This window comes from Thunnus albacares, chromosome 7, assembly GCF_914725855.1.
Source record: "Thunnus albacares chromosome 7, fThuAlb1.1, whole genome shotgun sequence".
Lineage (NCBI taxonomy): Eukaryota > Metazoa > Chordata > Actinopteri > Scombriformes > Scombridae > Thunnus > Thunnus albacares.
This window is the reverse complement of record NC_058112.1, coordinates 24,549,672-24,562,083: the sequence shown is the minus strand read 5'-3', so window position 1 is coordinate 24,562,083 and position 12,412 is coordinate 24,549,672. Positions and strand designations below refer to the sequence as shown.

At 40.7% G+C, this 12,412-nt stretch overlaps 1 protein-coding gene across 4 annotated transcripts in view; it reads right to left on the bottom strand.

Moving 5' to 3' along the window:
• The window catches only part of kcnq1.2 (potassium voltage-gated channel, KQT-like subfamily, member 1.2), a 183,844-nt gene that overhangs the window by 138,649 nt on the left and 32,783 nt on the right, over nt 1-12,412 (bottom strand). For 2 of the 4 annotated variants that reach the window (XM_044356354.1, XM_044356355.1), the window contains exons 11-14: nt 11,647-11,812; nt 8,410-8,436; nt 6,696-6,749; nt 6,164-6,281 (exon numbers count right to left, since the gene is read on the bottom strand). In XM_044356354.1, the coding sequence (XP_044212289.1) occupies nt 6,164-6,281; nt 6,696-6,749; nt 8,410-8,436; nt 11,647-11,812 (365 nt within the window). Of the gene's footprint in view, nt 1-3,465; nt 3,848-6,163; nt 6,282-6,695; nt 6,750-8,409; nt 8,437-11,646; nt 11,813-12,412 lie in introns of those variants that run through there. The other 2 variants (XM_044356358.1, XM_044356356.1) reach the window with 2 other exon arrangements.

Genomic DNA, 12,412 nt, shown 5'->3' with positions numbered 1-12,412 from the left:
GGACTTGATTAGGAACTAGAGAGTACACACTACAGCAATCGAACTCCAATGCCCCCAACTCTTGTAAGAACAAGCCAATTTAAATTTTGATGGTAATATACTGCCAGCTTAACTGTGGCATTTATGCTGGTTATATTTTGGCCAAGTGAGAGCAATTAAACTATTTCTGATATGTCCAAGTGAGTAAAAGGTAGAATAGAGGTCAGTAACCACATAAAAAGCCCAGAGTCTGTAATGAGATTAACTACTGAATCCCTCCACGCACAGCTCTGCCGTCCAGAGAATATGAATCAGTGTGTGGCTGTTTTACTGCCCCAAGACTATTTTCTGTATTTTTTATGCTCTGAAATTGGCAGAAAGTCAAGAAACTGGGGCACAATTTGTTCTTTTCTTTCTTAGTTCCTTTCTCTATCTTTTCATAAAGCTGCAGCACCCGGGCAGCTTTTCTTGCTGCAGGGCAGAAGGCCACAGATCTTACCCCATCCGTCCGTCTGTGTGCATATGTGTGCATATGTGTGTCTTGTGCATGTGCCCAAGTTGGGGCCCTTTCCTAGTATAGTTTGTCATTCTTATACTTGGCAGCAAAGCCAAAAATATTAACAGGATTTATTGGCTATTTTCACATTAGATTCATTGTTGAATCTTGCATTAAGCCCCATAAAATAACTTCTTGGTCAGCACATGTTTTAGAGCATAACCTTGAGAAGAACAGGGGCATGCTTGCATATCACAAACATTTGTCAAAGTGACAATAGTCAAGCTTAAAAAAGACTCCTGCGACAGAAAGCATGAATGCATTTTAGATTGTTCCTCTTGACTAAACACCATATGTTTGAAACACCCCACCATGCTGTCAATATCAGAGTACAGTGTACAAGACAGGCATACAGAGGCCACACAGACAAAAAGTCAATTTGTTCAGAGCTCTGCACAAAAGACGCCAGTTGCTCAGCAGAGAGAGGCCCCTACTTGAAGAGGACAGGCCATGATGCATGTGTCTCTGCCTGCAATCCCTCCCGTGGCGCTGCAGTGGGTTTTCATTGTTTATCTCCGGCTAGCTTGTAAGAGGGGAACTAATTAAGAGTTGCCTGCAGGTGGTCAATGCAGGCTTTTACAGGTCTGAGAGGAGACGAAAAGGAGGAGGAGAAGGAGGAGGAGGACAGGGAACCTGGACACATACAGCAGGAGGACGGGGCGACCGCTTCAGGCCACAAGATGTCAGAAATTACTGATTTGGTGTCGCTAGAAAGACTAAAGAACCAGGAGAAGAGGTGGAGAGGCTCGTAGGTGGAGAGGCTGAGATGCGAGGCAGTAATCAAGAGAGCAGAGAGAAAAAAGGGAATCACAGCAGAGAGCAGAGAGAGAAAGATAGGACACAATCACTGCAATCAGCTAAACAAGGCCTTCCTCTGTTTGGGGCCTAAGAAGTATACTTGGAAACATTTACTCATTCTCCAAGAGGGTAAATGTCAATCTGCTTTGGGGTGGCTTTAGGATCAGCAGCCCTGCTGGGGTTTGTTATGATTTCATTCAACAGTTATCCAGTAAATCTCAGAAATGAACATCCTCAAAGTGTACAGCACACTGTGCCATATCAAACTACTAAGCCGCTAGGTTCTCACACATTCTGATGTATATACACAATCAACGGAAATCAGTGTTTGTCTGAAACGTAACAAAATCAAGCCTCATTTACACAGGGCAGAGTAAACAAATAGTGAAGGAAGTGTTTACAGTAAAAAGGGAAGAACTATGCTGACGGTTGTGGAACAAGTGTATGTGGGGGTTTTTTTGTATTTTTTCCATTGAGATGTTTCAGTAAATCCTACAAATAAGCATAAATCAGCTTTCAACAAACAAGCAAAGCAATAATAAAGATTTATCTCAGAGGGAAAAAAGTGTGTAGGTATGTGTTCTTGGTTCAGAGGAGCAGAAGTCATGGTTGCGTGCGGACGCTGCCCTGCACCACTTCCTCTTTAGAAGCACGTCACAGAGACATCACAGCCAGCTGTACTGATGCCTCTCACACATGTGAACAAAACACACACACACACAGACACACACTCATTTTGGGGGTAGTCTGCTTCAGCAAAGCCAAACAAACAGTGGAACGCTCCAGCCAGTATTGTCACAGAGAAATAAAAGAGACAGAGTCTGGAAGGTGTGGAAAAAATCCAATTCCTGGATATGAAATAACAGAAAACTGATACAATGTGTGCGTGTATGCAAGTTGCCTTGGGCAGTAAGGGTGGATCTGGTAGCTTGTCTGCAGAAATCCAGATAAGGATGCCAAATGACAGTGCTGTCTTTGGTGGCGTGACACCAGGGGCAAAACAAACCAGCTGTTATGGGAGTGCCCAGCATGGCTCAAATCTGAGCTTGGCTGTTACAGCTGAGTTATGGGCACAGCAGCCCTGCAAGGGATACAAATAGACACTGTCTCTGCAGCTGGAAGACACACTCTCACACACCCAGACATTAACAGCTAGTGGTCTCACATCCACATATGCAAATGGACTAACACACACTTACACAAATATGTAATTAAAAAAACACATGTCCATGAGACGCCATGAGATGACACATGCAGAATTTTCCATGACAGATTACCATGAATGTAATTTTTAAAAGGGATGAAATTTTTAACAAGGTTCAAATTATTCCAGTATGTAATGAAAGAAAGTTATTTCTTAATATCCTAGCCAGAAATCTGACTACTTGCATATTGTGATTAACTGTGTAGGATCCAACATAGCATATAATGACAGCTCACCAACCACAGTATCAAAGGCTGTAATAATAATGATACTAGGAATGACATGAGCAAACAGGCCCTTAAAACATCAGGTAATAGGCTGTTTTTTGCCATATTGTACCAACATGTTGCCTGCTTACTGTAAAAGAGTAGCGCCATCTTCTGTTAGGACAACTAAGGCTAAATTATCAGACATGATATGTTACTTTGCATAAAACAGGTTCACACTTGAACATTTTTTACAGTATTCAGTGCTGTCTGAGGAGCACTTTAGGATTCAGGCTCTGCCAATTTGACAGTAATAAGAATGATAGGTGTTGTGGGGATGCAACCTATCACTTTGCAGTTGTGCAACAATATTTAAAACCATTGGGCCTCGCTGCCCGCCAAAATGACTGAGCAGTAAAAAGGGAAAACATGCAAATGTCAAATGAAATTAATAAACGTCACTATTAATCTTAAATTACATTTATTTTTACAGATGTCTTTCTTACAGTAGACAAAAGTCAATAGCAAATTAGCACGGAACGTACACAGACTACCATAGGCTTTTGTCTTTTACAGTAGACATGTGGTAGTTAGTTACCTCTTTACATATCAGCAAACTGTATGAACAATTAGTTATATTCATATATACGAATGACAACTAATCTTTTACATTAGACACTAGGGTAGACACTCAATGTGTAAGGACAAATGTTTCACTACAGCAGGAGGTTTTAAGCATGAACCACACTTATCCTTAAGCATCAATTTTTAAAGAACCCAATAGATTCAAGAAAAACAGCCCAGAAAATAAATTATGATTCACTGGAATCACATTTTCCAGGAGTGGCGCACATATCAAATTTCAAATTGATATGATTAATAGGAGTTTGGGTGGTGACTATTCATGGTTTCTATGGTATGTCAAAGTCTTCCATGGTCTCCTTTTGACCATCAGATAAAATCAGGGTGGATGGAAGGATGGAGAGAAAAGGGAAGAAAGAGAGAAAAAGAATAGCGGGAGAGCCAGTACAGTACCTTGTGGAATTCAAGTGGTGTGTGGAGAAAGAGTCCTGGACCGATGCCACGAACGGGCAGGTCAAAAGACTGCAAGAGAGAGAAGAAGCACTCAGCTGCTCATAACTCTCTTTTTACCGTTAAAAGTTTGTTTTGTTTATGTCTTGCTTGAATTAGAGGATTAGTTAATCCTCTGTGAGTGGAGAGCATTTTATCACCCACTGGATATTTTTTTATCTTACAACAAAATTTGGGGAGGAAAGTAATAACTATATGGTAATGACTCTGTGTGCCTCTGTACAAAAGGTGCACTAAGCTTTTTTGTTTTCAAGAGGGCTGAGGGAGGAGAATGTAGAGTGAATAAGAAAAGCCAGGGGGCCAGACATGGTGGTGAACATCAGACGTGATATTAGATTTGCAGGGCCAGTGAAGGGAAAAGAAGGCCTGTTAGACGGGCATTCTGCATACAATTATGAACATCCATGAGCACACATCTGTGAGGATAAACACATGCACACGCACTTACATACCGACAACAAGTTGCAAAAACAAAAACACATGGTCTCATTTTCTCTCTTGCACACACTCATATGTCCCGTCTCTCCCTTACACCTCACAAAAAAGTTCTTTTTTTATTTTTTATTTTAACTATTGCTTACTAGCCCATGAATGACCAGAGTGACCAGAAAACCCCACCTGTGAGCCATTATGGGGTATACCAAGTATTAAAACTAAATGATTGTTGGCTGAAATGAACTAAATGTGGGCAGCTCCTGCTTTCCTTGAGTATATAAAATAAATATGGACTGGTAAATGGTAAATGGACTGCATTTATATAACGTCTTTCTAGTATTCTGACCACTCAAAGTACTCTACACTATATGCCAACACTCACCCCACTCACACACACTCACACACTGATGGCACAGCCTTCAGGAGCAATTTGGGGTTCAGTATCTTGCCCAAGGACACTTCGACATGTGGACTGGAGGAGTTCAAACCGCCTATGTTCTGTTTACTGGACAACCCTCTCTACCTCTGAGCCATAGAGTTTACATAGCGTATACAAGCTTACACAAGGGACTAAATGCAATACAAAGGATACTTTGTCAATTGTCTCTGTTTTTAGATCATTTTAGCCTTCATAGTATTCTTTGTTTTTGTGATTTCCTCTGTTCTTGGCATTTTTCAACCTTCAAAACATTGTTACTTGATTTTAGGTATTTTATTTGTGTGCCTGATGTGGTATTGTCCTATCTGCAACTTTTTATACTGCCGTCCTGACAAGGTATCTGCTGCAAAAGAGGTTTCCGACTTCTATGGGACTTACCTGATTAAATATAGGTTAAATAAAATAATTTAAAGGAAAAATACTGCAGTAAACATGTCACAGTGTCACACTCAAACTGCATCTCAAAGCCTACAATACACATGACCTGAGGTATTAAAGTGTGTTGCCACTAACTATGGGGACAACCAGATATACACAACATCAACTACATGATGACCCCATGTAGCACTCAAGCTTTCTTAAAGCCCATAATCTAACTCTATTGAAACCTATAAACCTCTGCATTTAGTACTATGGGGCTTGGTATTACTTGCCTGCTCAGAATGTAACCATCTAATCTGGATGCAATGATGCCATATGATTCAGCCCCCAGTGGGAAAGGCACTCTAGCAGTCTCCCACTGCAGGGCTTAAGCCTAACAATAGTACTGACATGTTGTCTGTTCAACGTCTTGCCTCTATGTGAACACTTATAGTGACTGTTGATAGTGTAAACTTAGAAAAACACAATACAGGAGTACTGTTGTGTTGAAAAGGCAGAAGGAATTTGTAAAGAAATGACGGGGAGTAAATTGTTGTTATAGCAGTCATTAACATGCTCTGCTACAGCACGTTAACACAGGAAGCGAAGGAAATCTAATTACATCGGAATTACATTTTGGTTCACATTAATGAAACCCATTTGAATGAGCACGTAAGTGGGAGGAGGGAACATCACCAAACACATTCGCAATGCACACAGAAACCAACAGCAGTGAATTCTCAATCCTATGAGGGCATGTGGCGACAAGCCATCCACTACCTTAACATGTCCTACAACCTATTGAGAGGGATTTCTTTGACATTTTCCTCTAGACTAAAGGGATAATCCCCTCTATAACTCTCTGTACCTGATATGGCCTTGGCCCTCGAGAGTCTCTTTAACCCTCACGAGAGTTCAACAAAACAACTTCATTTAGAGAGCAGCTAGAGGGGCTCTCTGGTCTGACAAAAGGCCTTTAGGTACTATGACGAGTAGGGAAATCAGTATTATGTGAATCAGAGAATGGAGGTCAGTGTCGGGTGATGGATGGGAGGGAGATGGGGGCTCCAGAGAAGACCAGAGGGGGGACTTACTGAGTCTTGTCAGTCACCACAGGAAGGGGAATGTCCTCAGTCATGTAGTCCAGCTCATCAGTTATGCTGTTGGCCCGGGAGATGTCGATGGACAAGCTTTTGTCATGACTCCTTTTTACTGTAAAGGACAGAGATATTGGATAATATTTCCAGTACACTTGTATTAAAGCTGGTAAACTATATACAAATGTAATATTTCTCTATTAGTTGATTGGAAAGTTATTAAAGAATGCTGCGGTACATTCAGTAGCTCTGAATGGAGGAGTCACTTTGAAAGCTACCAAATACAAAATACAAAATAGGACTTCAATAAATATTAATTATGGCTTCTGTAAGAGCTGCTTTATATCACTGAGGATTTGGAGTTCCTTATATTAGGTTGAATATTACGCTGTTAGATATAGTTTGAAATTTCAGGATCAGTGACAATGTTGTGTGCCATCGCAAAAAGAGCTCAGAAGTGCACATACAGACAATTATAGGTATGAGTTAAAAAAAAAAAAAAAGGAGACACAAAGAAACAGAAGGATACCTGGAGAGCCCGGGCAGCTCAGAGCGAAAGATGACCAAGAATGATGAGGAGGGCCTGATGTCATGCAAATAGAATTAAAAAAAAGAAATAAAAAGAAAAGAAAGAGAAGAGAAATAAACACACTTTATATACTGACAAAGAAGTGCAATAATATTGCGTTGCCATGAAGGTCAACAGCATGCAAAATTTCAATTTATGCAAAGAAAGTAAGAACTTCTAGGGTGGAATGCAGGAACAAAAACGATATCATCAGTATCATGATAAATTCACATATGTAAACTGAGCAAAAAAAATTGAGGCGCATATGTTTAGACGAGAAAACTACATAAGCATTAGCAGAAATCGTAGCAGTCCAGTTCAACATTGCAGCTGGCTGGCTGCTGGCGCAGCTAAAAACAACAGCAAAGAACAACATGTGTAGCAGGGTCTTGACCTGCAGTCAGACTGTCAGCAGAGTTTGACATGTCTCTCCTCCAAACCACCAGGCCTCCATTGTGATAAAGAATGGAGAGGCAAATCTATGTCCAAGAACAGAATGACCATTCCAATTCAAGCAAAAGCCATTCAAGCTCTCTTGTATTCCATCATCGAGTTTGTTTAACATTGTCCAATCCGGAAGCAGAAACGGTGATAGAGAGAGAGACTGGGAAGGAGAGAAAGTGAGAGAAAGAGAGGGGTGGGGAGGGGGGGGGTAACAAGAGCTAACCAGAGCCACCTTCAGCCCCAACTTCAGCTCATTGAAGGAGACGTAGCTTATCGGCTGCACAAACAGGACAAGGGTTTATTAACAATATGTAGTTTATCTGGCCCATCAGTGCAAACGTGTTTGGTCGGGAGAGTATGAGCCAAGAGCAGGAGATGGAGAAGAGAAAAAAAATTACAGAGAAAATAAAAAACAGTGAGATAGAGATACAGAGAAGGGGGGGGGCAATCCATTGAGAGATTCTCACAGACAGGGAGGTGGGTGGGGCCAGACAGATAAGTGGAGCGATAAGCCGGACATTGACTAAATCAAACAATGACCAGTTTATTTCTGACCACTGGAGCTCCACAATGGCCGCTTATCAACTCCACAACCCCCCCACCTCCCCTCCCTCTCTCTCCTTCTCTGTAGTGTCCAAGTCTAGGTCCCCATGGTCCCCTAGGCCCCTGTCCATTCCTAGCCAGGCCAGCCATGTTCCTCACCCGTGGTGTTGGCAGGGCACCCAGTAAAGAAAACAGGCCAGGTCAACCCAGGACCAGTGTCTGAGTCTCTCTGCTTGGCTCTGGTTTGGTCCGGTTGGGGACAAAGGCCCAGCCAGCCAGCGAGTCTAATTAAAATACTGTCTGGGCCACATTAAAAAGGGAGGCTAGCTAATGATTAACACACTGGAGTTTTTAATAGGAGAAAAAGAAGTACTTAACTAGGGGAAGGGACTACTGGTTAGACAATGCAGTGATCACTTGCACTGTACGTACTCAATTTTGACAAAGAGGTATACATATAAAACCAGTGTTGATAGTTTTTTCTTTTCTCTTGGATATTGGAGAAGTTTATGCCTTAGCTTAAACTACAATGGACTGGAAACTTGAGAGTATAAGGAAGGAGTAACCACGAGACCAGCGTGCATTGAAATATTTGTTGACATTATCCCCGTAACTAAAGGTCACTAGCCAATCCCTGGTATCATATTTAGTGCACCTCAGTTGTAATGGGGGAGTTAGAAGAGCTCACCTGTTTGTCTGAGCATCCTGGTGATTCCTGCAGAGAAAGGCAGAAATATTGTTATAATGAGACTGAAACACGGCTGGAGTACACAACAATTTGAGCAGAAATGACACATTCTTCCAACTAATGTCATCAACAATATTGTTAAGTACCTCACTGGAAGGTGTGTTTTTTTTAGAGGATATTTAGACAACAGTAACAAGCATCTAAGACAGCATTAAATGGGAAAAGGGGGAGGTACAGATTTCTTTTAATGCATCAATGTACTTAGTTTACAAATTGGACAACCAAACTGCAATATAATGGAACTTCTATTAGCTGATTTACAAATATATGTAAAAATCAAAAGAACCAGTTTGCTATAGAGGACAAGTGATTTGTAAAACATACAAAAATCCTATACATGTTACTGTATATATACATGACTCTTTCAACAGATAATGCATTTTACAGCAGAATCAATATGAAGGATTGTTAATTATTGAGCTGTCTTGGTAACAAACTATTATATCTCCTACTGCTACTTTGCCAAGAAATGGTATCTCTGGGCAAAGTATTTTAAGGAATCCAGTAGCCAAGTACCAAGTTGAAACAGCCATGGTTATAAAGACAAATAAATAAAAAAAGACAGCTGCTCTGATGTAGACAGTTGACTGTTTTATGGTTGGATCAGAGGCAGAGATCATACGGACCCATACCGTTTCAACTCTACACATTATCATTAGTGACAGCAGGCTGCAGACTTTGGCTGCTTCACATGGTTTTATGTCATTCATGGCTTGTCCAATTCCCTTTTCCGATCCATAGTCTCTGTATCTTTATTTATTTATTTATGCTCAAGAAAACTTTAAAACTCTTAACATTTGCCTGTTAACGGCTTAGTAAATTGCCTCTACAATTAGTGTGAATGAATACTGCACTAAGTTTAATCTTTTCTTCCACATAAGCTTACATGTGTTCTCCTTCATTATCTAAGATCCATCCAATTAAGCAGTACACTCAACAACTTTTCCCCTCATAAGTGGTCGCTCTTCTAGTGATGGCCTGCCTTTATGTCAAGTTTATGTCACCCCAGCTCCTTTTATGATTGCATGCTTTGACAGGAAAAACTCATAAAGTTGCATTTATTAACCTGGAGTCTGTGTCAGTTCATTTGGCTTTTAACACAGGAAGTTAAGCCACCGTCCCCTTTACCAACCAGCGCTAATAGAGTGCACATATAGAGCTGCACTGAATAAACATAGTGTCTGTTTGTTAAGCATGACAGTTGGCAAAAATCTGGGATCACTATAGGGCAAATTCATGATTATTTGAATGCTTAATGATCTCAAATCAACACTATTGTTTCAGCCAAGCTTGTTTCAGTCTGATGACAAAAAGAAAACACATTTTGTCTTTGGCATGACTACAGCAATATTGGTACACTGTAAGTGCTGTAACAAGAAATTCCCACTTGTAACCTTGACAAGCCCTTATTTGAAGGTTTTTCCACTTATGCCCATTGTGAGTGTCTGTGGCCAGCTAAGGGGACAAGTGAAGCAGTAAAGAGCTTGTAACTATGACCTCTAATCACTACTGAGACGGTAATGGCTTCCATCTGGCCTACTAGAGACACCTGGCAGCCATCTTGGCTCTAAGGGGATCAGGAGAGGGCCTCTGTTTACTGTGTGAAAATGAGAAACCGGCACATAACATCTCCTCCCATAATGTGTAATGGTCTCTTCTGTTTGTACGAAGTGAGGGAACCAAACTGCAATCTTTTGCAAGGGACTGGCTGTAAAAAGCACATTTAAATAGGTTGTCCATTCTGTATTTGCTGTGTAGTTCAAGTTAGTGTGACAACAGCATGATGATAACGACAGAATTTTAAAAAAGAAGAAGAAGAAAAGAATACAACTTCACTCACTGCATAGCTGGATACTTCAGAAAGGTTGGGAATTTACAGAATATATGACTAATAACTACCTATGAAACAAGCATCATGTCCTACTAATATATAGTGTCACAAAGAATGAATAATATGACCAAGTTAGTATGACATTCTTAACAAAGTATGCATGTGTCTCAATACCAAGGCAAGGAAATTGGTCGTTATTTCATCTGTGCATGCATGTCACATAGTGACAAATGGAGAGCATGAAGGAGCATGCTGCAGCACAGACTAGACTATGAAGCAATGTGATAAACAACCTGCATGTACTATTGTAATATCCACAAAATGAGGACAAAGTCAGAAATAAAAGCCCTCCAGTAGGCCTACCAACAGAGAAGCACAAGTGGAGAGGGTGATTGCCATGCAGCAGCAGCAACAGCCGCAAACACCTAATAGTGTAAAAAGTGAATGTACACCAAGTGTGAAGGCCTTTGAATGAGCCACTGAGTCACACTGACACAGTAAGTGTTCTTCTAGTTTCTAGCCTTTGAGGCGAGTCTGCTTTTGTTAAGCTGAGAGCAAAATTATTCAGTTTAAGTGAATCTACAGTGTTTATTCTTACGCACATTCAAAATATGGATGACAAACACTTGCCAATACAAAAGTACAAGCTGACAGCTAATATTTCTAATGAAAGTGCCATAAAAAATGTCATTCATCACAGATTTATTTTGGTCATTCAAATCTCCTGAATGCAAAAACACATCAAACTTTTACTGAAATAATGGATTTTCAAGGCCTTTAAGGCAGCATGAGATCATTTCACAGCCCTCAACACGGATTATTTCATCAAACAAAATTGTACAAAGAGGAATAGAAAAAAAAGTTGGTTTAATAGTGCAGTAATTCACTCTGTCAATTGTCCTCCACATGACACAGGCTTCATTGCCAGCTGGCCTTGAACTGCATTGAGCAAAGATAGCTTCACAGTGATATTCAAAAAACACCTTCCTCAAAAACACTTCTGCAGAACATGGCATTCTGAGGTGTCAGGTTTTCGATAAAATTCGGTATTTAAGAGGTCCAAAATGAGGTCAGCTTGATCAAGCAGTAATAAAGCAGGACTCACTGCTTTCATGTGTAATCTTGGCTAGTTGACTTGTCTGGGATCTGAGTTGTTGGAAGAAAGGCAATTTAGAAAGGGTAGCTGGTTTTCTTTGAACAGTGTGCGCTAGTTTTAGCAAACTTCAGACTGAGCATGTAAATAATTAGGGAGGGACAATTACCCTTGATATCTATTTGATATTAATTTGGATACTGTCACTGTACATAACAATAACATGAGAGCAGTGCTCTTTCTAGTGTATTACCCTCAACAGTCCCCCTTTGCTCTTCCATGAAGAAAGACACATCTTTCTTCTCCGTAGAGTCATCAATGTGATCGTAGGTGATCTGAGGTATCGATACAGCCCTCTCTGAGGCAACTCCCATAGAGCCATTACCACGGGACTTCAGCCTCCTCTTGGTCCCCTTTTTCTAACAGAGAGAGGAAACATCAACACAGTTAATAGACAAGAAGTGTCAAGACGGCTGTGATCATAAATTGCAACCTGATTTGCAGACTTGAACCAACCGTAAATAGCTGAAAAGACCCAAAAGAATTACAACTGTTCCGAACTTACAGCAACACAATAAACTTCAGAATATTAAGTATGGAAAAACTGTCCTGATATATGAGCTGATGTCACAGTAAAAATGAGAGCTTTTTGCTTTTCCTTCACACTTTTCCTCTAAAATTTAGCAAAGCTTCCGCACCCGTATAACTGCCAACAATGCACTGATCAGCCCGTCCATCTCACGGTCCATCATACCATCACGTGTCATCTGGAGATTCATGAATCATTGTACTTGGAGCATCAATTCACTCCAAAACTGAAGGAGGCATTCCATCATTTTCCAGCAGAGTATCGTTACCTCAGACTTGAAGTAGCTGAATCTCATCCCAACCTTCACATCAGCTGCAAACCACTCAAGTGTGGACTAGAGGTCACAGTCCACAGGCTTACAGACGTTTCTGTGACCCCAGGCAATTCACTATGAGTTACTTACAGTTGTCAATGTGGTCAATTAATCCCA